This window comes from Homarus americanus, unplaced genomic scaffold (genome assembly GCF_018991925.1).
Source record: "Homarus americanus isolate GMGI-L3 unplaced genomic scaffold, GMGI_Hamer_2.0 scaffold34921, whole genome shotgun sequence".
Taxonomy (NCBI): Eukaryota; Metazoa; Arthropoda; class Malacostraca; order Decapoda; family Nephropidae; genus Homarus; species Homarus americanus.
In genome coordinates this window covers 20,243,581-20,269,302 of record NW_024741901.1, presented here as the reverse complement: position 1 = coordinate 20,269,302, position 25,722 = coordinate 20,243,581, and the positions used below count along the sequence as shown (strand labels likewise).

Genomic DNA, 25,722 nt, shown 5'->3' with positions numbered 1-25,722 from the left:
CTTCCCCGCATCTTATCCGCTTAATCACCTGTCAGGTAAATGGTTTCTTGTGTGTATCATATTTAATTACTGGATATACTACCCCCTTTTTTTTACTTTTTATTTTATTGATGGAGTTCCTTGTTTAGGGTGTGTTTAAGTACAGAAGGAGGTGAAAATATTAGGTTTACCCAGAGCTTGTTAAATATGTCCTCGTCTCGCTTGTTTTGTTGTTAATGGTTGAGTAGTTGAATAGAATAATTTTTTTGGGGGGTGATTAGATTTTTCATTTTTTTCTATTTATATAAAGATTTATTTTTTTGGGAAGGAGGGGTTCCCAGCAATTTATTAGTAAAAGTCTACTACGTGTTGCTTCATTTTTCTACCTCCTACTGTTGCCGTTGCTGTTTTGGTAGGATTGTGTTCAGTGGATTTTTTTTTATTTGGATTTGTTTGTGTGTTTGTAATTTTTCGAGGTGAGAGAGAGAGAGGTGTTATATTTTTCCCCCAGTGTAAAAGCTCAACACCTCTCCCCTAGATACCCTTTCTTTACTTAGCTTTATAGCCTTAATGATTGGGGATATTGCAACACTGTATTGAGGGTTCTTAGCTGTGATCATTCTAAACACAAATAGAAAGCTATAGTTAGTCATTAGCGTAACACCTGGCGTCAATGTAGCTTTTTCTGAACGTCAATAATTAACCTTTCGGTATAGTCAATGAATAAACTACCCGGTGGAGGTATATTTAGACACAGCCAGAGAGTTGCTATACGTGTCTCTGCCCCCGAGCGTGTAAGGTCAACCACCTGTCCCCCAAAATGGCTTTCTCCACAGAGCTTCCTCATATTTAATGGCCACAATTACTCTATTTTGATGTTCTTATGCTGGAATGTCCCTGAATACATACAGGTTGATATATTTTTGTACCCTGGAGCTTGTAAACTAAACCATCTGTCTTTAATTAACTTTTATACATCTCTTAAGTGATTTTTTTTTCTTTCGGAAGCTCCGTACATATTTTAATGAACAAGTTTCCTCCAGTGAGATCTATATAAATACAGTGTTGTAGGTAATTGCTCGTCTGTGCCCAGGAGTGTATTATCGTCTCACCTGTCCCCGTATCTTACACATCTTAAGTGTTAGTTAATGGTTAGATAAACTTCCTTTTACGGAGTCCAATGTTGTGATCTGATGGTTTTAAGTACAGACAAAAGATTAATTAGTATTTTGTCTCCAGCTGCCGTATGAGTTTAACATGTGTTTTTTTTTTGACGTGTTAGCGGATTCTTCTTCACAGTTTTAGTGTTAATGATTGGAAATACTGTTTTTTCCCTTACTTTCTCTTCACAATCTGTTTAGGTAGAGAGAGAGAGAGCTAAGTGGTGTTTTGTCTCATGCATCTCGTAAGCTTAACACCTGTTCTTCAAGGTTTTATTGTTTATTTATAAAATCTCTGGACGGGAGCTTCTTCGTGAGGAACCCGTAAGTGCAGAGAGTTAATTGTGTTTTTTGTGCCTCGGTGTGTGGAAGCTTGGCACGTCTATTGTAAATGGCTTCCTCTGTGTGTACACTTAGTGCCATTAATGGCTAGACATACTTCTCTGTTTGTCTCCTCGCCTGTGATCGACACTCAGCTGGTCGACCCCCTCTTTGTTTACACCACTGATGACGTCACGCTGCCGTAGAGCGTCAAGAAACAACACACACTCCAGCAGAGAAATTATTTGTCTTTCATTTATAGAAGTTGTCTGTTGTCGAGTGCTGTAGACACTAACACTTAGGGTGGTTAAAGACTTTGGTACTTGAATCACCTAAATACAAAACAGCAGCAACACAGATAAACAGGAGGAGAGGACTTGCGTGTGTAAAACTAAAATACTGAAGACAAAATTTACAGCTTGTGTACATGCATGAGGCAGAGACTTCGGCATGATGGGTTAAAAGAGTTTTGTTAGAGAGAACCGAGATGAGTATGGTGTGGTGGTTGTTTTGTTGGTACAGTAAGAAACTAAAGCAGGAGTGACGTGTATAAGATATGAGAAGGGCAAGGCTGAGATGGTGTGGTCTTGTGGCGCGATGAGTGGAGATGCAGACGATCAGGGAGGAGATGAAGGGGTGGTGGGACGCGGCTAAAAGACTTGAGATAAAAAAAAAAACAACTCGGGCTGAGAAAGTAGAGAGGATGCTGACGGATTCTTGGTGACCCCTGAATTTTAGGAACAATAGAAGTAAGAAGAGCTAGAACAAGAACACAAATTCCTATGAGTTGTGAAGGAATGCTCACCAACGTTTACAAGTAGCCACAACAATATTTCAATTTGAAATTTTCACAGTTGAGTGATGATTGCTTAAGCGTTTAATGTATGCATGATGGTAGGTCAGCTGTTCATATGTTCATTGTCTATGTTTGATTACCCAATTACCGCCTTTCTTGTTCTGACTTTAAGTACTTACGGAGATATTTTTTTTCAAGGGTTCTAACGCCGCTAGTGTCGGCCGACAATTGATCCGTCTTGTTTATGAAATTCCTGTAAAAGACATAATTATTTCACATTACCATAATACCCATCGTGATGATAAATAAATTAATGTTCAGTTATTATGACTTTATTCTCAAATAGCTAACACCATGTTGAGTAGACAGTGTTAATCTGTCCTGTCCTCCATCACTTGTCTTTGGTCGTCGTCTTCAATACTTCGAATGGAAACTTACATATAATTAAATAAGGCTAAATAAAAAGCATATGAAGCGCAGTCAATATTACCAAAACAAGTTGTTGGCACAGGAAGGCTCATGTAGCAGTGCCCTCAATAGGGCAGTACGTGAGCAATAATAATTATATGACAGACTGTTGACACCGATCCGGGTCCTGTTGTCAGTGTATGTCTGCTGGAGCCTTGTATGTCACAGCCCGTGTACATATTAATCATTTATGACATTAAACACGAAACAGCCGCACCTAACTTAACGCAATTTCACAATCTCTGGTTTCAGGTTCGATTAAGCTTGCATTGTCACTCGCTGTTGTTCCAATAACTGAGCAGGTGTGTATACTGTGACCAGATCAGCCTCTTGCATGCAAAGACTGCTTTTGTACGTAAGCCGTGACATCCGGCTTACCATAAAAAATAAACCGAGAGCCGGACCCGGGTGTGAATATTGCAACTCACTGTCATGAGTCTCGTGCTGCCCTCTGGTGGTGGGGAGCTGTACTTTCGGTCCTTATAGATGTAATTAACAATGTAATAAATTACTCTTACAACTACTCTAATACTCGGTGAGCACCGGCAGGGTAATGGTCCAGAACAGCATCACGGTGCATGTTAATTCTTATTTGGTGTTTTTATCTGCACGTCACTGAAGAAATGTTTTAATAGTCTGGGTTTTATAAAAGTTTTGGCGAAACTCATACTGGACATCTTTTGAAACGGGCAAAGCGAACCAAAAGTAACCAGCTTTAACATAATTATCTTAAAGAATTCTTATTATAAAGACAGGTAATTGTTTTTCAGATATTTAAGTGAATTCTAACATGAATTATGGTAGGAAACAGAACTTAATCCGTTTGAAAATATTGTGTATTTGGGAAGTAAAAATAAATGTGGTGATAGATGTGAAATATAAATGAGAGGATGAATGAGTCGCTGAGTCACATGAGGATAACAACTTGATTGAATAATTAAGTTAAAGTTAGGCTAGGTTTAGTTCGTTCGTTTTACCTGCATCAAAGTATTGTATGACGGTTTGTTATGCAATACGTGTATTGCATGATACCGTAGACGCCATGAGGTATGATGGCCACGACGCTGTCCTAGATAAATTACCCTTGATGATGCATGTTTACTCCCGTACATGATTTTGTACGGCACAGGTTATACGTATTGAAAACTCATATGGCGGATATACTCATGCAGAACCACTACACATATTTACTTAAACAAGACGCCATAAAGTTCACATATACATGGTGTATGAACGAGGTTATAACAATATATTATGAAGAAAACATTGTTTTCTCATTTTTTTATCTTGTCGAGTCATAGAATTTCTCAGACCATCGTCACGCTGAGATAACACGGGAGTTCATGAATTATGACACAGGACCGACATCACTCAGGACCAACGTCACTGTTTCTCAGAAGTAAAACACTTATGGTTTAAGATTTATGGTCACTAGGACCTTCAAGTCAGCGTAGGTGTTCGTCACTGTTGGTTAACTGTAGGAGCTGTAGGCACAGAATGGTTCATCTCTCACTCATACTCATAGTTTTAACACTACATAACACTAGGCTTCAGATACGATACAGAACACTACATAATTTGGATGAGCAATAATAACACCACTAATGTTCCCAGTTACTGTACAAGGAGACATTAATTGTTTACAAACATTAATGTACTAAGTCCTTGTTTGTGCCTCGATGAGGGAGGGTATTTCAGTCCCCGCGACCTGCCACTACAGACGGGGTGCTCAGGAGAGAACTCCTGATTCAGTCTCTCCCTCTGACAAGTGGCTAAGGTTGGCCAGCACATCGAGCTGACCTTCAACGTCGTGGTCAGAAAGATCGCTGAAATCTCCTCGACTGCTCAAGAGGTCGTCGCTGTCGGAAGGGTACGCTCGGTCGTCCTTGTCGCCATCGGAAGTCCCCGTGTCGTTTGTGTCGTCGCTTTCTTGGAAGATCTTAGCCAGCGCCAGCATGTACTTGTCCTCAGGGCTGTCTTCTTGGTCATTGTTAGATGATGGTTCTGGTTTACCGCCTTCTTGACCAGACGAAGAAGTCTTGGGGTCGTCGCCGCTGGTGTCTGAACAGCTGCTGGTTTTGTCGTCGTCGTTAGAGCGTTGGTCATCGTCTTCCTGTAGCAGCTGTGTGAGTGCTGCAATGTACCTCAGAGCCAGTCTGAGTGTGGTCATCTTGGCGGCGGCAGAGGCGTCGTTGCGACAGCCGGCGGCAGACGGCAAGGCATTCCGCAGATTTTCAAATGCTTTGTTGATCTCCCTCACGTGGGACCGTTCGCGGGAGGTCGCCAGCTTTTTACGGTACTTGGAGAACGGCTGTAGCTTCGATTTGACTCGTTTGTGCGATCCTTCCCGAAGTGGTCTCTCCTGCAGCAGACGTCTGATAATGCTCCGCGGCCTCATCCCGTACTTATCCGCTATCCTGGAGTGAGGATACCCAAGCCCTCTCTTGCTGGAGGGGTGGTGCTTGCTGTTCCGCGTCTTGAAGGTGACGCTCACGCCACCGAACTTCTCCATACTTATTAAGTTCTGGGTCTTCTCTCTCTGGAGGCTGATATAGTCATACACGTTGTCACCATCGCTACAAGGAGCTTCTTACGGTCAGTTCCTTAAGTGTATCATCGTGCTGGACTCATGACTGTCTTCAACACTCTAGGTCCTTGTCGATTAGTCTGGCATCATAACAAACTACAAATGCTTGTTCACTTTACCACTTTTGACAGAGGATAAACTGACCATCAAGCGCAGTCTTAATATCAAGTTAAAGAATGTAACCTTTCTATGCTTACAATGAGTCAGTGAATAAAATTGCCAGTCTGTTTGACAGTCAAGTTTAACACATATATGTTATTTTTATTGTTCGTCATAATCAAGAACTAGTTTTCTGTGTAGACGTGTTTGTTGCATCGGCCCTTCCTTGTTGGCGTCGCAGCCTGGCGTCGTTTGCTTGCTGTGTTCAGACGGTGTTACTTCCTCGATGATGCCGTCCTCAGATGGTAACGTTTCAGCAGTGTGCGAGTGTTCCCAGGTGGCGAATTTGTTCCCAGGTAGTGTGAGACTCGGGGTGCGGGTTCTTACTCCTACAGGAAGAGAACAAAGTAAAACAGATGAGTGTTTATGGGTGTAAGTAATTATGACTAACTGACGAACATGATTTTTAATTTAGCTTTAGATAATTTAAAGGATTAGAGTAGTTTCTTTGGTTTAGGCCAAGTTTGGGTAGGTTAGGTTAGAGTGTAACTATTATAGACTGTTAAGTGATTTTTTTTTACCGAGTCTTCATGGTCCCAAGTCCTCAAGAGCCAAAGTCTTAGGTGGCACCGAATTCGAACGGTTAAGCTACAGTAGTTTAGGTCTGAGTGAAGCATGGCAAGACTGTGTGACCTATCAGGACTATGACCCGGTTGACCTGCAAGACATCTAATTACTGAGTCAGAACAAAGCGGATCGAGTAGGAAGTAATGGCCGCCGACTGGGACGTTATTAACAACTAAACGACCACCCGGTAATAATAAATCTCAACGTTGGGAGCCTAATAAGTTAGTGTGATGGCTCGGTAAAACAGTTTGATGGCTAACTAAAACGAGCGGTAATTGTTAACATCAGTAGCGCGGTCGATTTTAACCCATTATTTGGCGCTTTTCTACAATCGTTATATTAGAAATGCTCTTGTAGTCAGTCTGTTCTATTCTCATATTTCGTATTTTGCTGATATGATTTTTGGTGTAGATTATTAAAACCGTCTATTGAAATAAACAACTAATAACCTAACTTAACCAAAGCTAAGCTACCTTACCAACCCTAACCAGACGTAACCTGTATACCCTAAAGTAAGCGATCGTAGAATATAAATTAGTCAAATTAGCTAAGGTCATGTTTGGGTTTAGTTAATGTTACCCGTTTTAAAACAATTGCATGACACCACAACCTCCATGACAGAAAAGGTCCGGACAGCACTACTGTCTGACATAATTACCAAACAAGCAAAACATGATCAGAATCGGGTGGGTTACGGTAAGATGCGGTAATGACACACCCGCCGAACACTCTCACACTGAACATGACGCTGTTAAACATCCTGTCGTTCTGGATGCAAAAAATCACTAACCGGATTTTCAAAAGCTCGTCACAATGAATTTCTCCATTTATTTGACGATGTGAGAAAGCAAAAACTGAACTGGCACACTTAAGATCCGATGCTTAAAGTTATATGATAAATCTTACATCAGGCAGGTTTGTGGTGTTGAGGAAAAAAAAAAACGAAAGAAATACAAAGATAGTAGGCACGGACGGATACTGGGTTGAGGACGGATGTTTCCCTGTATCTCACTTGTGTAAAAATAAATATGTTTTGATGGTGTAACAAATGATGTAATACTCAGCTGACAGTGTGTTGTTTAAATACGACACGAAGGGCGGATCTCAGGTGTTAAAGGGAAGTTGGTTACGTAATGTCCCTCGTTAGAAGATTAATTTGGGGGGGTAGATTTGGTTAAGTTGGTTAAACTGAAGATGATCTGATTACCGTGAGACTCGTGTTAACAAGAAGTAATCAGCCTCAGTACCATAACACAAGTTTGTGTATCAGGTTTTGATGTTTGAAACTTCCCTTCCTTCTCTTATGTGCACGATGTTATGGAAAGGCTGAATTGGTCCTGTCACAACATTAGCTATCATCTTATTTTGGCTACTTTTAATCAGGCAAGTATCCGCCACACATGTTCTGACTGATTTTTTTTTCAGGGAGGAATTTTTTCGTTTCAAGGTCGTCACAATATCAAACCAACACTCCGAACGCTTAGTATGCTGATAACGCAGCTGTTGATCAATTTTCAGTCTCCTTTGTTGAAATATGTTGTTATTTCTTCACACTTTTTAGAAGATTTTTTTTTTTTTAATCGGGACTGAAATTCGTTTCCGGTAATTGAAATTCTAACACCGCCTAATTTGCTGGTGAAGTTAGATTAAAAAAAAATAATTTACTATTTTTACTTTCCGGAAATGATCGAATCTCTATAATTACAACAGTGTATCTTCTATGAGGTTGGGTGAAAAAATAACGCACCTGATCCTGAGATATTACTCCGTAGTTTAAGTGCAGCTGAGCGTTGAAGTTCTGCGAATAGTTGTCATCAAGTCGATTTAAATTATACCTCTGCTCGTGTCTTAATAATAATAAAAGTCCATTTATGGAGACTGACGATATATTTGGAAATTTTAGACAAAAATCCTATTTAAGTTGATTGTTAGGTTTTTAGCTATTATCTCATTTGTAAGAGATAATGTTGCTTGCTCTCGGCTGTGTGTGGTGGACATCTTGGTGCGGCGTGAGATAAGTACCTCGTGATATAAGTACCGCATACAATAAATACAGTACTGCTTAAAATTTGAACTTTGCAGAGTAAGTACTCTGTGAAATGAGCACTCCATGAAATATTATGAAAAATAATCTGTGATATAAGTTTCTCGCGAAATACGTACTTTATTAAGTACCTCTTAAAATAATTAATGAAATAATTACACTGTAAAATAAATACTTTGTGAAATAAATAGTGAAATAAGTAATGTTAAATAAGTACCTCCTGACATCACTACTTCATGAAATAAGTACCTATTGGATGTTATGCGCATGTGCCGGTGATAGTATATTATGATTATTATTATTATTTAATTCGTCACACCCCAGGGGCGGCAGACACAGTGTGCTAAACTATAACTTACGAGGAGTCAAAAACAATATAAGATAACACCCAGTATTATTTTTAGATTATTGGATACAGTATAAGCAAGTGGTGACATGTATAGAGGTTACTGACACCTTGAACCAGAGGAAGTAGCTGATAGCAAACAAGACCGATGTGACTGGTAAGTTTTACTTGATGATGACCAGTTTGTGTGTATACTATAACTTAGAATACGCGCTTATTGCGTACTGTACTATGAATACACGCTTAAAGGCCTTAGTTGTTAAAATACAGTTCTGTAATACATTGTAATATCAACACCATCTGAAACTTGGAGAATCGAGGCTGCAGCTCTAGGGTGTTTATATTAGTGTATACAATAGGCAGCTGCTACACTCGCGGTCCAGTTTTCAGCTTATGTTTACTTGAGCCGGATGTGGACAAAATTACCTCCTATGACAACAGACACGAATCAGCCAGCCGTAACTTAACTAAACTGATCACTCCAGACCTGTCAACCTTAACTTACCACTAACCAGACCTAATTTAATCTAGCGTAACTATTCAGATCTGTCAACCTAACCAAACCTAACCTAACCTAATGATCTGAGATTAGATTAGGTTAGACTATGTAAGGTTAAGTTAGGGCACATTGTTGGTTAGGTTAGGTTAGGCTAAGCTAAGTGACGTTAGGCTCCTTTAGGCGACGCTAGGTTCGGTCAGGCTACATGTGGTACTGGCGGATTCAGTAGGTTAGGTTATGCTACTGCTTTAAGCTAGGCTATAACAGATAGGTTTAAAAACGCTAGGGTGGGTTAGGGTGGGTTACTTTATAGATTAGTTAAACTTGACTAGATTAGATTAAGTCCGTCTACATTAGGTTAGGATAGGCTACACTAGATCAGTTAAGGATAGGTGTTGACCCTACAACATGTGCGGCGCCCGTGGGTCAACGTAAAGGCACTGACCTACCGCAGATGGCTGCTGGGAAACGCGGCTCTCGAGGTCACACACTGCCAGGAGGATCATGACCTCCTCACGTGGACGCAGCAACAACGTTCCATACACTCCCACAGGGTCTACACGCGGTGCACCACAGAACCAGTCATGGGTGTACTTGTGATTCGCGCGGTTCGGGATAAACACTTAATGATTCTTTAAGCACGGAGATTACACTAGCTGGCTAACACTGATGCTGCTGACACTGACATTAGGTGTTGGGGTCGCCTGGCTGCTTGATATTTGAGAACATGCGACTCGTTATCGCTTGCGGCCACGTAGACAGGTGAGGCGTCAATACAAGTGCAGGGCACACTAGTTTGTGACAGTGATGCGTTGGGTGACGTGCTCACACGCCCACGAGGCACTCGGGGGGGGGGGGTATCGCCTGGCCGTTGAGGTTTTTACAGCATGCCACTCGTTACCGCCTGCGGGCGCGTCAGTAAGTGAAGAACCTCTGCTTATTACATGGTTGACAACTTAAGGCATCGAGAGGGAGGGAGCCTCACTCACACACCCTGCGTGTCGCTGCGTGAGGAAGGAAACTGATGGAGAAGGTGTGGACTCACCTAGGAAGCGTCGACCACTAGCACCTCCTGGGCCCTCCCTGCCTCCCTCCCTCCTCCACCTCCTCCTCCATAGAGAGTCTCGGCCCGTCAGATGTCACCTCCTGATGGTCCCGTAGCCACACAGACACCCACACCAGGTGACACTGCTGGCTGTTCTGGTTGTGCAGCCGTTTAGTGTGAGGTGGAGTGAGGAATTACCCTTCTGAGTCGTTTATAGGGGATATGGGATGCCCCAATGAGGACACATGGTGCTTTGTGGGATACGCCTCTGTTCTCCGCTGACTTGCTGGGTGGCAGGAAAGGAAGGTGGGCGGAGGAGGAGGAGGGCGGAGGAGTGGGAGGAGGACGGCGGATGAGGGGCTCATTCCGACACATGTTACCTCGCATGAGTATTGTTTGGACGTATATTTCTACTAAGTGCTTGTTGTATGTGCGTGTGTGGTGAGTGATAGTGTTGCTCTCTCTCTCTCTCTCTCTCTCTCTGCACCTGTGTCAAGCTCTACTCATTCTTTCTCTCTTACATTTCTTCCTAAAAATTATTATAATTATTATGAAACTATTATTATTATTATTATTATTATTATTATTATTATTATTATTATTATTATTATTATTATTATTATTATTATTATTATTATACTAATATGAAATCATTATTGTTATTATCGTTATGTATATGTAGGTTTAATGCATGTACAGTACACGCCTGATTGGATGTAATTATGTATATGTATAATGTGTGTATACATATTACATTATCTAAGTGAAACTATCGTCACACACACACACACACACACACACACACACACATACACACACACACACACACATACATTACTGCCTCTTAAGTGTACATAAATACTTACACAAGAGGACTTTCTTTACATAATTACTGGAATAATTTACTGTGAATCGAATTAAATCTCTACCAGCTGCCTTTATACAACGAGTAGTGGACTAACGAGTACTTGGTTAAACGAGTGGTGGATTAACGAGTACGTGGGTTAAATGAGTGGTGGATTAATGAGTACTTGAGTTAAACGAGTGGTGGATTAACGAGTACTTGGTTAAACGAGTGGTGGATTGACGAGTACTTGGGTTAAATGAGTGGTGGATTAATGAGTACTTGAGTTAAACGAGTGGTGGATTAACGAGTACTTGGGTTAAACGAGTGGTGGATTAACGAGTACTTGGGTTAAACGAGTGGTGGATTAGCGAGTGCTTGGGTTAAACGAGTGGTGGATTAACGAGTTCTTGGGTTAAACGAGTGGTGGATTAACGAGTGCTTGGGTTAAACGAGTGGTGGATTAAAGAGTTCTTGGGTTAAACGAGTGGTGGATTAACGAGTGCTTGGGTTAAACGAGTGGTGGATTGACGAGTGCTTGGGTTAAACGAGTGGTGGATTAACGAGTGCTTGGGTTAATGAGTACTTGGGGTTAAACTGTTGGTGGATTAACGAGTACTTGGATTAAACTGTTGGTGGATTAGCAAGTATTTGGGTAAAACGAGTGGTGGATTAACGAGTGCTTGGGTTAAACGAGTGGTGGATAAACGAGTGCTTGGGTTAAACGAGTGGTGGATTAACGAGAACTTAGGTTAAACGAGTGGTGGATTAACGGGTACTTTTACCTTTGACTTCTGTTAGTGACCTTTGACTCCTGTTGGTGACCTTTGACTCCTGTTGGTGACCTTTGACTCCTGTTAGTGACCGTTGACTCCTGCTTGTGACCTTTGACTCCTGTTGGTGACCTTTGACTCCTGTTGGTGACCTTTGACTTCTGTTAGTGACCTTTGACTTCTGTTAGTGACCTTTGACTCCTGTTGGTGACCTTTGACTCCTGTTAGTGACCTTTGACTCCTGTTAGTGACCTTTGACTCCTGTTAGTGACCTTTGACTCCTGTTGCTGACCTTTGACTCCTGTTAGTGACCTTTAACTCCTGTTGGTGACCTTTGACTCCTGTTGGTGACCTTTGACTCCTGTTAGTGACCGTTGACTCCTGCTAGTGATCTTTGACTCCTGTTGGTGACCTTTGACTCCTGTAGGTGAACTCTGACCCCAGTAAAATGGTCATGAGGTTAAATTTTCATCATTCATATCATTACTTAAAATATCTTTGTGTTAAGTCCCTTATAGATTAATTTATACCAGAGTTAAGTCCCTTATATAGATTGGCTTACGTCAATGTTAAGTCCCTTATAGATTAACTTATACCAGAGTTAAGTCCCTTATAGATTGGCTTACGTCAATGTTAAGTCCCTTATAGATTGGCTTACGTCAATGTTAAGTCCCTTATAGATTAACTTATACCAGAGTTAAGTCCCTTATAGATTGGCTTACGTCAATTTTAAGTCCCTTATAGATTAACCTATACCAGAGTTAAGTCCCTTATAGATTGGCTTACGTCAATGTTAAGTCCCTTATAGATTAACTTACGCCAGAGTTAAGTCCCTTATAGATTGACTTCCCGTAGAGCAGTGGATCAAAATCTCCCGAAACTGGATTTATTTCGTCATCTTTGAATTTTTGTTAAATAACCAGAAATATACAGGTTATCATTTAGGGTCTTCGTTGTTCGGGGTCAGTAACAAAGTAGACATGTAATAACCTAACCTAACCTAACCTAACCTAACCCAACCTGATATAACCTAACTTAACCAAACCTGATCTAGCCAAACAAAACCTAACCCAACGCATCCTAACCCAACCCAACCCAACCCAACCCAACCCAACCCGACCCGAACCCAGCAACCCAACCCAACCAACCCAACAACCCCCAAACAACCCCCAACCCAACCCCCCAACCCAACAACCCAACAGCAACCCGAACTCCAACCCAACCCACCAACCTGCACAAAATCGTTAGAAAAACACCTTTATAGCTATACAGACAGCAAGGAGACGGGATTTGGTGGTGCTGGGTCAGGGTACAAGTTTGCCAAGGTTAGATTTTGTGAATTGTACGAGTACGCAAGAAGATAGAAGAATGAAACACGAGAATTATAAGAAGAACAAGAAAGGAGAATAATAACAGAGGAATAGAAGACAAGAAGAAAGGAGAACAATAACACAAGAACAGAAGACAAGAAGGAGGAGGAACCACCACCCCCCCCCCAAAAAAAAAGAAAACGATGAAAGAAGAAGGAAAATAGGAAGAACGAAAGAATGAGAAGAGCCGAAGGAAGAAGAACAAAAACAGCAGAAGGAAGGAGAAGAAAAAACAGAGCAGGAAAAAGAATAAAGGTAACAACATAAGGGAACAAAAGACACATGAAGGAGAAGAAAATATTTCAAAGAAGAAAGAACAAAAGAGAAGAAAAGAAGAAAAAACAAAGATGAAGAAATTTAAGGAAGTAAAAGCAAAAAAGAAGAAGAAAAACGAAGAACAAGAACTAAAAGAAGAAAGAACAAAAAAGGAGAAGAAGAAAAAGAAGAAGAATTAATAATATAAACAGATGAAGAAGAAGAAAAAAAGAAAACACTTACAAAATATCTCACTCCTAATTATTAACACTCAGATGACTTTAAAGGTCATCAAATGTTGAACCAATAAACTGTGAACTGAATAATCTTTACGATTTGACGAGGGAAGAGAGAGAGAGAGAGATAATGGGAAAATAAGCGGAAGATCCAGCGGCGCTTTTGACTATGTTTTTATACAAGCAAAGTGAGGTCCATTTTCTCTTCCATGATTTGATAGGGGAGAGAAAGAGAGAGACACAGACAGACAGACAGACAGACAAACAAAGCGAGATACGAGTAGACAGAGGAAACAGACTGATAATGGCAAAATAATTGAAACACTGAATAAGGCGGCACTTTTGAACACCTTCTGAGGACATACAAACAAATTGTCAACTAATTAGCTCTGTGATGATCGGATATGAAAAGAAACAAAGAAAATATAAAGATAGAGAGAGAGAGAGAGAGAGAGTATAAAGGAGATGTGGAGAGAAAAAAGTTGATGGGAAAGTAGTGATGGTTTTTCCACCAGGCGGCACTTTTGAAAATATCAAGCTTCTGCACCTGGATATTGAAACCTACCTGGTCTGTATTGATTTGAAAGAGAGATACAGATGGACAGAAAAAGAGATAGAAAGAGACACAGAAAGACAGAGATACACAGAGAGAAAGAGAGATAGCAGCTTAATGGTTTCTGTATTCACCTTGGCGGCGGCTCTTTTGAATAATTTCTTATACAAATAAATTGAGATTCATTTTTATATGATGCTTTGATAAGGATAGACAGAAAGAGAGAAAGAAAGCAAGAAGAGAGAAAGAGAACGAACAGATTGATGATAGAAGCATTACACCACTCAACCCAGGCGGCTCTTTTGAAAACATGGTGTTGCTGGAGTAGTAAATTGCAACCTACTTCTGCCCGAGATGATTTGAAACACCCTCAAGTTCAATTTATATTTCAGAGAGGTCAGGAGGGTGAGTCTTGCAGGTAACTTCGACCAATTAGTATAATGGTGAGTTGTGGTGGTGAGCTGTAATAGTAGTGATTAGGGGGTTTGGTGACGGTATGGTGATGGGGTTTGGTTGTGGGGCCGTGTGAAGCATTGGCCTTTCACCCCTTGTAAGAGCAAGCTTGGTGACTGAATTTGGGGACTCGCAGCTGTGGTAAAGACAGACAGGCAGACAGATAGATAGATATATATATATAGAGAGAAAGAGAGGAGGGAAAGGAAAACAAAAGAAATTCTTGATAGAGAAGAGTAAGACAAAGAAGCAGACAAACAAAGATGGAGGAAGAGAGGAGGAAGGGAAAGAAATTGGAAATGATTGATAGAAAAGAGAGATAGAGGGAAGTACAGTACAGAATCAGACATGACTTGGTGGGTGGTAACTTGTTGTAATGATAATACTGTCAGAAGGTGTGCTAGAGACAGTGAGTTGGAGGGAGAGGTAGAAGGAAAAGAGAATGGAAAATACACGGAGATGAGGATGGAGTGAAAAGAGACAGGGTGGTGAAGAGAGACAAGATAAGAAGGTGAAATACAGAGAGACAGTAAAGAGAAAAAGAAAAGCAGGAAGAGGAAAGAAAGGGAGAAGCAGAAGAATGAAGAAACCAAAATACAGCTAGAGAGAGAGAGAGAGAGAGAGAGAGAGAGAGAGAGACTGACAGGAGGACGGGAGCTAAGCGTCAGTCAGCTGCCGGCCACCACCTCCAGTGTCACCACACAAAAACTGCTCCACGCCAGGGAGACACCTACAGTACACCACTTGAAGCCTGACACGACCAGGGCTGCCATGATCAGGACTATAACATCCAGGGAGGTCTGCCACGACCAGGGTTGTAACATCCAGGGAGGTCTGCCACGACCAGGGCTGTAACATCCAGGGAGGTCTGCCACGACCAGGGCTGTAACATCCAGGGAGGTCTGCCACGACCAGGGCTGTAACATCCAGGGAGGTCTGCCACGACCAGGGCTGTAACATCCAGGGAGGTCTGCCACGACCAGGGCTGTAACATCCAGGGAGGTCTGCCACGACCAGGGCTGTAACATCCAGGGAGGTCTGCCACGACCAGGGCTGTAACATTCAGGGAGGTCTGCCACGACCAGGGCTGTAACATCCAGGGAGGCCTGCCACGACCAGGGCTGTAACATCCAGGGAGGTCTGCCACGACCAGAGCAGTCATGATCAGGGCTGCTACGACCAAGGCTGCTACGACCAGGGCTGTCATGACCAAGGCTGTCATGACCAAGGCTGTCATGACCAAGGCTGTCATGACCAAGGCTGTCATGACCAAGGTTGTGACGACCAGGACTGTGACGACAAAGACTGCCATGACCAAGGCTTCCACGAAGTTTGTTCACCGGTCAACAGCTGCATCTAAACACCGTGGCTCGCCTCAGGCACACACCTGGTCTCACGGATCTCCAGGCGACCGTCTCTTATATGGCGGGAAAAAGTTCGCTCACCTGGAATTAGCTTGGGTTAGATCAAGCTGAACAAATTAGGTTAGTTTAGATTAGGTTATTTCAGGTTAAGTTGGGTTAGGTTATGTTAGGTAAAATTGGGAAGAATAAATTAAATTAGGTTAGATCAGATTATATCTTTCAGGTTAAGACGGTTTACATTAGATGATGTTGAGCCGGTTACTTTAGGTTATTAGCAGGGAGGTGTAATCAAGAACATTAAAACAATCAATAAACCTAAAAACCTAATCTAACCTCACTAAAGCAAACCTAACTAACTTTACCTAACGTAACCAATATTTACCTACCCTTACTTTACCTTAACTAACTTAAACCTGACAACCTCCCGATCCTAAGGCATTTTTGGTTAGGGGTATTTAGTTAGCGTTATCTCACAAATAATGAATACATTCAATAATATACCGGTAATTTTTCGGTACTTTTTTGTTTTACATCATCTGTTTCTGCTTGAGGGCCGACCGCCAGAACCAGTACTGTCATGTTGTCGTCCTCACAGAGGCGAGACACGCAACACCATCTGTCGCTAATCAGATTTTCCAGACGTTTACAAAAAGTCTAATGTAGCAGGATCGCAATTATTACAAGTAAATGTGTCGACGCCCTGATTCATGGCTTGTTAACACTAGAACTAATATTGATGTCGCACACACACATACACGCACACCAAGGAGAGGTGTTAAAACTTTCAGACGATAAAATCACATACTGTAAATGCAACGACATTTTGATTTATGACAGCAAGTGATGGTTATGGAGCGTAAATTCACTTTAACATGCGTTTCTGGGGAAATGTTTTATTGCAGAAATATTTTTTCTGGAAGTTATTTTCACAAGAATTGAGTGCCTCGTAAAGATAATTCATAAATGTTCATTATACTAAATATAATGTAATTAATGACTGTTTTAATGAAAAGATTAAATACATTGTGATATTCAACACAAAATTAATCCATTCACCAAACATTTGTTCATGTTTATGAGTATGTACTTGGGAATTATTTACCATCTGTTATATTAATTATTTGCCAGATGCTTCCTGCTCGTCAAAGAGATACTAGTTAGCATTTTTTAGAGCTAAAGATTATGTATATTGTTTATAGTATCCTAATTATTTATTATTATTATATAAAGCGCTTACAGAAGTACAGTATTAACAGCACTGCATGTAAGGAATGTTGAACATCTGGGATCATTACCGCTGGTGGACTGAGATGATAGTCTTCAAAGAATTTGTTAATTAGAGTTAAGATGTTTCGAGAATATTAGAGTAATTATAGACATGAGAATAAGAAACGATGACCATCTTGGGCGTTGATAAGTTTGGTTAGTCACCAGAATTAAATGATATCAATACGCGAGAACCACAATTAACCAGACATGACTTTTAAATTATATTAAAGTATTGTAGGAATGAACAAGAAGTATTGAACATCTGGCACATAATAACCTGAAGATAAGTAGGTCTGAGAATGGATTATTACTTATTTACAGTAATCATGGACGATAATATACTGGATCTCAAATTTAGTACAGTACCGTATACTATTTCTTGTAATAACAGTACGGAGAGCAAGACATAGTGACCATATGGGATATTACTGCCAGTAGGTTGAGTTGGGTACAAGAAGTGGTGTGGTGATGGTGGTAGTGGTGCACTAGTAGTGGTTGTGGTGTGAACTGGATCCCTGTGACGGAGATTACCAACTCTCTCTCTCTCTCTCTCTTCGTTAAAAAACGTCAAAATTTTGTGACCACTTATTAAATATATTTGTAAAAATCTCACTTGTCTGGTGATTTTTTCTTAGTTTGTAAATCAAGTGTAAGATTTGGTGAGCAAATTTTTTGTCCTGGTTCAAAATTTTGCGAAATTACGATTTTTTGTCTTGTGGTTAATGCTGGATAAATTAAGTTTAATATTTTTTATCACTTGGTAGATTTATTAAAAATGTTGGTAGCTTGTGATCGATGATTGTATTAAAGCAACATTAAAAATAAATGGATGGTTCTTGTTCAAGTTTTCTCGACGGAGGGTATGTTTATTAGATATATCCATTAATGGATTCGCGTCCTGTCTTAAGATCACTGGTTCGATCCCGAGGAGCTCCTAGTCCACCCAACTGTAAAGGGTACCTAACTTTACATTCAGAGAGGTGAAAGAGAGATCAGTGCCGCCACCCAGCCTTCCTGTGTATTGACAAATATTGGCTTAGTTTATTGTGTGTTAAATCGGGTCGTCAGGTCTATTGGACAAATATGTTTTTTAAGTGGCTAGTAAATATATAAATAATAAGAAAGACAAACGATCCCTCGATTTAAAAGCTTCTCAACATTTCTTTGGTTTATATATCAACACGTCATAAAACATCTGTTTCTAAGCCATTATAACACCGGCACATGTCAGATGTTAGCGTGTGTGTGCTGCAGGTTCCTTACGGTAAGGTATTCAGAACGTGTTTTGGTAAGGTGAGCTGACCAGTGTGTGTTGTGTGTTTTGACCTCCGTAGAAAATTTTTGATCAAGTGAACAATTTACAAAATAAACAAATATTTTAATTGAGATTTTCGATAGGTTACAGAAGCTTTGATGATAACTTAAGATGTTGGTCGTTAATAAAAAACTTTTGATCGAATGAAATTGTTTTAAACCAAGACGAGATATTCTGACAAAGGTTGACCTCCTGAAACTCTGGACATTATTTTTCTCTTAAAGCAAAGTTTCTAGAGTATATTTCTTTAGGCAGAATGTATGTGTAACGACAATCGGATCACCTGAACAATAGCCCCCCCCCCCAGCTTTTTCACATGATGAAATACCTTAATACCTGGGGTGGTTAAGTTAGGTTAGATTAGGTTTGATTAATGTTAGGTTAGGTTTGGTTAGGTTAATAAATGTTCAGATGAGCCTTGAAATATGTGATCACCAGTTTCTTAAAGTCCTGACCAAATATTGTAACTTTTTTTTCTACATTCAATATTGTCCAAACTAAACATTGGTGTCGGGTTATGGGTGAACGTGTTGTGGGTCTGGAACTTAACGCTCAAGTAATGGAAAAATACGATAGATTAAGCATAGATAGAATTAGCTGTGATATATTTATGAAACCTGTCGGTGTGTGTATGTGTGTGTGTTTCTGATTGTACTCGTGTTGTTTTGATTGGCTATGAAACTTTTTGACACGCTTAAACGTTGTCAAATAAGCTGTAGTACAATACTTCAGCTGTATGCGAACCACAACTTGAGGATCTGAACGAATCATGATTTTTAATAATATTGAAAGTTTCTAAAAAAATACTGATTCATTTCTAGTTATGTAGACGTTGATGATTATTTATTCCTAGTGATATAATCGAATAATGGTATAGTTAGTTTATTGCTTCTGACGTAAATTGATATATTTCGATGAAGGGAGACGATGTGGCCTACAGCTTGACTCTTGAAGGCTTATATCTGACCCTAACTCTCTCTCTCCCTCTTACTTCCCAGGACCTCTTGGATACTCCCAGCCACTCTTAAGATTTTCTCAGGTGTTCCCAGGTCCTCGTAGCTCCTCGTAGTACCTTCTAACCTTTCCCAGCGTCTCTCAGCTTCTCTCAGCCCCTCCCATCTTCTCCCAGTTCCTCTCGGGTACTCTCGGCTTTTCCCAGCAAAAAGTTATCCTGGGCTGAGCTGACCACCATCGTTCTATAATTGAAAACCTGTTCACTACTAACTCTCAATCACTGACACATAGTGCTCTCTCTCTCTCTCTCTCTCTCTCTCTCTCTCTCAGTCTCAAGAACCCTCGCCACTTGTCCTGTCGTTGGTAACACTGATAACTGACGTCTGCTAGGTGTTGGTATCGCTGCTCCACCTTGCTCCCCGGAAATTAGGCTGTAACAATACTGGAGGTAAAGACTGCCCTCAGTTTACTGTCTCCGAGGTCTTGACTTTAACTCTTCTAACTGGACAGGTAAGAACGCGTCTACCTGTCTCATTTAAACTACGACATAAGGTGGATTCCCAAAGGTCATTACGTGATATATTTTTTTTTTGTAATTTGACATAAAAGAACACATCTAGCTGTCTCACTTAAGCTACGACACAAAGATGGAATCTCAAAGGTCCCTTCGTTAAATTTTCCCTCGTAACTGGTGATGTATGACCGTATCTGAGTAAATGTTGTTTTTTGTGTGTGTCTCAAGTTAAGGAAAAAATTGACATACGAAGCCTTCAAAAACCATCTTTGTGTCGTAGCTAGAGTTATGGAGGAAAATTGTCTTAGGAGCTTTTCAGGATCAGGGATATGGCTGTGGTAGGATAATATCAGGTTCAGGAACTAGTGTAAAGGTATCAGGGATTGGGGAAGGGGGGGTGGGGGTAATCCTTTAAAAAAGAACCCTGATTAACGCCGCCGTAGTAACACACACACACACACACACATATACGCAAATCCTTACGCTGTTGTGGTCATTATGTTGATAACCTAACTAAACCTAACCTAACCTAACCTAACCTAACCTAACCTAACCTAACCTAACCTGACCTATTGTACCTTAACCTAACCTCTCTTGCTGTGTACATATACGGCAATCCGATTATAGATACAGGTTTCCAGATTAGTTTAGTCTTACAATTTATTTTGGATCAATTATGCTCTTAATTTTCCTTTCAACGCCGACTCGATATTAAAAGGTTTATATAATCATTACATATCTATAATTGAAAGTATAAATGTAATTATATAATAGACTGTCCATATATATCAGCTTATAACATTGAGTATACACCTATAATGGTCAGTAGGAACTGGGACGGGTCATCGGTTGAGGTTAAGTTTGATTAGGTGTTGGGTCGCCGCCTTGAGGAACTCCGCTTGTGTCGTGGAGGTGTTCATCCTGACCTTTGTGCGTCCTAGAGGAGAGCAGCCTGACAGGTGTGTGTGTGTGTGTGTGTGTGTGTATGTGCAGGTGGTGGGTGTGTCCTACGTTTACCGACCTCAACAGGTGTTTAAGGGTATATGTGTGTGTGTGTGTGTGTGTGTGTGTGTGGGTGATATCTTTCTTCTACTAGGCAAGTGTGGATATGTCCTTATTTTAATTCTTTTTCACACACACACACACACACACACACACACACACACACACTGGCGCTCATTAAGATCAACACATCGACTATCCTGCTACTGCCACTCAAGGACCCCCCCACCCCCACCCCCACCCCTACCCCCTCCCCCTCCCCCTCCCCCATCCCTTATCCCAACACCTCCATCATCAACACGCCCACCAATCAGCTTTCTCTACCTAGTATGGGTCGGTACAATCACCCCCACACGCCCTTCCCGTTACGTACAGGGGCGTGGTCCTTGTGTGTGTGTGTGTGTGTGTCGGGGAGGGGTAGTGTACTTGTATGATGTGGGTGTGGTTGTGTGGTGGTAAGTGTTGGGTGTGGTTGTGTTGTGGTTGACTAGGACAGGAAGTGGTGGTGGTGTGGTAGGGTGTGACGAGGCATGGTCATATTGCTGTGGTAGGGTGTGGCAAAGCAGATCATTTTGGTGTGGTGTGGGGAAGGGTGTGGTCGTTTAGGATAGGGTTGTGGTCATGTAGATAGGGTGCCATAGGATGTGGTCGTTTAAAGATAGGATGTGGTCATGTAGGATAGGGTGTGATCAGGATAAGGTGTGATAGGGTGTGGTTGTGTTGGATAGGGTGTGGTCGGGTTGGATGGGGTGTATTAGGGTGTGGCAGCAGGAAGGTGAAGGTGTAAAGACTAATTAAAGATCATAAGACAATTTGCCTCCCGTGTAAATGTTTCAGATTGTCAGGTCGTTCAAATAGGTCGTTTAAGTAGGTCGTTCAAGCAGGTCGTTCAAGCAGGTCGTTCAAGCAGGTTGTTTAAGTAAGTCGTTTAAGTAGTTCGTCCAAGAAGATCGTTGAAGCAGGTCGTCCAAGTAGGTCGTTCAAGTAGGTCGTTCAAGTAGGTCGTTTAAGTAAGTCGTTTATGTAGTTCGTCCAAGTAGGTCGTTAAAGCAGGTCGTCCAAGTTGGTCGTCCAAGTAGGTCGTTCAGGTAGGTACAAGAGACTCCTGGTATTAAGTGTTCATATGTCAACAAACATTTAACCTTCTGGTATTCTAAGTCAGATGTGTTTTAAGATTAAGACTCCCCCCCCCTACACACCTGCTGGAGGAGGACCTTATACTCCCCTACACACCTGCTGGAGGAGGACCTTATACTCCCCTACACACCAACTGGAGGAGGACCTTATACTCCCCTACACACCTGCTGGAGGAGGACCTTATACTCCCCTACACACCTACTGGAGGAGGACCTTATACTCCCACACTACTTGATCCCTACACACCTACTGGAGGAGGACCTTATACTCCCCAACACACCTACTGGAGGAGGACCTTATACTCCCCAACACACCTACTGGAGGAGGGACTCCCCAACACACCTACTGGAGGAGGACCTTATACTACACACCTACTGGAGGAGGACCTTATACTCCCTGCTACTGAGGAGGACCTTATACTACACACCTACTGGAGGAGGACCCTATGCACCTACACACCTGCTGGAGGAGGACCTTGCTCCCCTACACACCTACTGGAGGAGGACCTCCCTACACACCTGCTGGAGGAGGACCTGACTGGGAGGACCTTATGCTCCCACACACCTGCTGGAGGAGGACCTTATACTCGACACACCTACTGGAGGAGGACCTTATACTCCCCAACACACCTACTGGAGGAGGACCTTATACTCCCCGACACACCTACTGGAGGAGGACCTTATACTCCCCAACACACCTACTGGAGGAGGACCTTATACTCCCCAACACACCTACTGGAGGAGGACCTTATACTCCCCGACACACCTGCTGGAGGAAGACTCAACACACCCCTCCTACAGACGCACTCCTCTCAACCCCTTGTACGGCACTTTGAAGACAATAACATTTCTAAGAACCAAGTCAGAAATTCTTACAATATGAAGAGTTGGTCACCCCGAGGTCTACATGACTGGGGGGGGTGGGGGGCACACTCGTCTCCTACTGTGTCAAGCTAAGTTAATTACACTCAGTTATTGTTAAGGGGAGTTAGAGATAATGAATGACAGCTATTGAAGGTATAGGTTGTGTTTGTGGTTTGTTAATGTATGTCTCAGATTATCAGAACACATCAGAGATAATAACTTACAACTATTGATCTCTGTGTGTGTGTGTGTGTGTGTGTGTGTGTGTGTGTGTGTGTGTGTGTGTGTGTGTGTGTGTGTGTGTGTGTCCCTTGGTCTTGGCCACACTAAGGGAAAGAACATTTTAAGAAAGGAAAACAAACCGTATTTATATATCCGTGTAAGTATATAAATATCAACAATATATTCCTTTGTGTTGCGTGACGCTGTTCAGGTCGACCCGTAATGATAAACTAATGGGATATATTTACTGTTATCTCTGTTGGCTGGGAGTGGACCGTCTTGTTACCCTTCACCACCACACGACTGCACACGTTAAATTATATACCAGGTCCCGAAGTGATAGTGTCCTCCTCAGATGAAAGGCGGAAGATTTAACTTTATTTATTATTTTTTTGTAATGATGTAGAGAGAGAGAGAGAGAGAGAGAGAGAGAGAGAGAGAGAGAGAGAGAGAGAGAGAGATGGAAAAATTTCGATCGAATAAAAAAAATGTCTATTGAACACATCTTCATATCGATCCCAAGTGATGGATAATAATGCATGGGGTTCACTTAATCCGAGTTATAACTCAGCTTCAACCTTCTGTGTGTTAATCTTGTCTCCTAATTGGGTGCAGTGGCTGAGCTGATAGAGCACTCGCCTCTCGTCCTAAGGTTCGTTGGTTCGCTGTTGAGGGAACCCCCGAGTCCTCCCACCATCATCATCACATTCCCCACCATCATCACATCTCCCCACCATCACCACTACTACATCCCCCTGCCACCACCCCCCCTCATCATCGCATCTCCCCGTCCATATTGTTCAACCTGGCTGCTGGCGGGCGGGCGGTGCGTGATCCCAACTAGTCAGAAGTTATTTAAAGTGGTGGCGCCTGGAGGAACACGACCGGTTATGTTAAACACCTAAATCGATATCAACCAAACAGAGTAATAAACAATTTATCCGATATATATCACGTCTATTTACTGCGGTTGTATAAGGTGAGTGATGAGGGTGTGGGAGTGTGCACAGTGGTGAGGTGAGGTGAACTATAGGCTGGTGAGAGAAGTCTTGTCTAACTTAATCCTGTGTATTCTTAAAGTAACCTAACCTAACCTAATCTAGTCATACGTAGCTTAGCCTAGCCCAACCTAACCTAACCTAACCTAATCTAGTCATACGTAGCTTAGCCTAGCCCAACCTAACCTAACCTAACCTAATCTAGTCATACGTAGCTTAGCCTAGCCCAACCTAACCTTACCTAACATAATCTAGACAAAGTTATTCTTTAACTAAACTAAACTAGTCTAACCTAACGTAGCCTAGCCTAACCTAACTTAACCTAATACAGTACTAACTTGACCTGAACTAAGTTGGCTTAAATTAACTTATCATTACGAACTTTGCTTACATTTATGGTAGGTTAGGTTAGGTTAGTTAAGTCTGAGTTGGTTATGTTAGGTTGATTGGGTAGGTTTAGGTTAGTTTAGGTTAGGTTACGGCACGTCACGTCAGGTCAGCTTGGGTTGGTCCCTCATTGAACGAAATGTATTGAAGCTGTAGTAGTAGTAGTAGCTGTAGTAGTAGTAGTAGTAGTAGTAGTGCAGAAGGTGGTGTTGCTTCCATAACCAGCCGCCCACACTAGTGACGGGTACAGCTCCTGGATCACACACACTCAAAGTTTAGGTGTATTTATGACAGTACACGTCTCTCCAACACCTGAGATTATGTTTTATTTTAATTTTTGTCATGGTGTTGATTTTTGGGCACACACACACACACACACACACACACACACACACACACACACACACACACACACTATTGTGCCAGTTTTGAACACCGGATATGACCCTTTAAGCTAATTATCGTACGGAAATAACCTTCAAATTACCCTGAGACTCTACCATAACTTGATACGTTCACTTTACACCAGTTAAGTGATAAAATGAACGGAACCAACCGCATAGGAAAGGTTCTGAACGTCAAATTTATCTAATAACTGTTGCTAAGTGAACGTATCTAATTAAGGTAGAGTCTCAGAGTATTCTTGAGGCCATGTTTGATGTTATTTCTTGTCGACACGGAAACTAAACTCAGGTAAATCTGTTAAATGTGCAAGATGTTAGAATACGCGGACTTATCCTCAGTCATATAGCAGCTAGGGCCTCATATAAAATAGGTTCAATGCCATATACGCCCTTGGTTGACCATACGATAACACAGGTGTGATTCTATATACGGGGTGAGCGGTGATGCTGTCGTGATCTAGATATATAACAAACTTGGACAGGACTTGGGAGGCCTGACAGATTCCAAAGGGTGAGATATAACCTTTGTGTGTGTGTGTGTGTGTGTGTGATCCAGGTGAAAGTGTGACAGGTAATGAGGTGACAGGTATAGAGCCGGAGAGATGTTCCACAGGTGAGGTGATTATCTCTTGACCTCTCACCTGCCCTCTACCCTCTCTAGACTGGGCCATACTGCAGGGTAGCCCGGCCACCTCTATACCTGGACCTGTACCTGGAACTTGTAACCTGTACCTGTACCCATCAATCAGTAACTCGTTCCACCCAAGTACTGATGATAAGAATGGTGATCGTGTGTGTGTGTGTGTGTGTGTGTGTGTGTGTGTGTGTGTGTGTGTCA

The 25,722-nt window shown here is 41.7% G+C and overlaps 1 protein-coding gene across 2 annotated transcripts; it reads right to left on the bottom strand.

Annotated features, from left to right (window-relative positions):
* Positions 1-2,572: 2,572 nt before the first annotated feature.
* On the bottom strand, positions 2,573-9,938 carry LOC121876264 (helix-loop-helix protein delilah-like). 2 transcript variants are annotated; one of them, XM_042381299.1, is made up of 2 exons: positions 9,372-9,938; positions 2,573-5,799 (listed from the first exon to the last, which is right to left on the bottom strand). In XM_042381299.1, exon 2 carries the CDS (start codon positions 5,234-5,236, stop codon positions 4,454-4,456), a length of 783 nt encoding a protein of 260 aa, XP_042237233.1. In that variant the 5' UTR covers positions 5,237-5,799; positions 9,372-9,938; the 3' UTR covers positions 2,573-4,453. The 2 variants fall into 2 exon arrangements, with proteins under 2 accessions (XP_042237233.1, XP_042237232.1); XM_042381298.1 differs by having other exon boundaries at positions 9,376-9,938.
* Between the last annotated feature and the right edge of the window lie 15,784 nt (positions 9,939-25,722).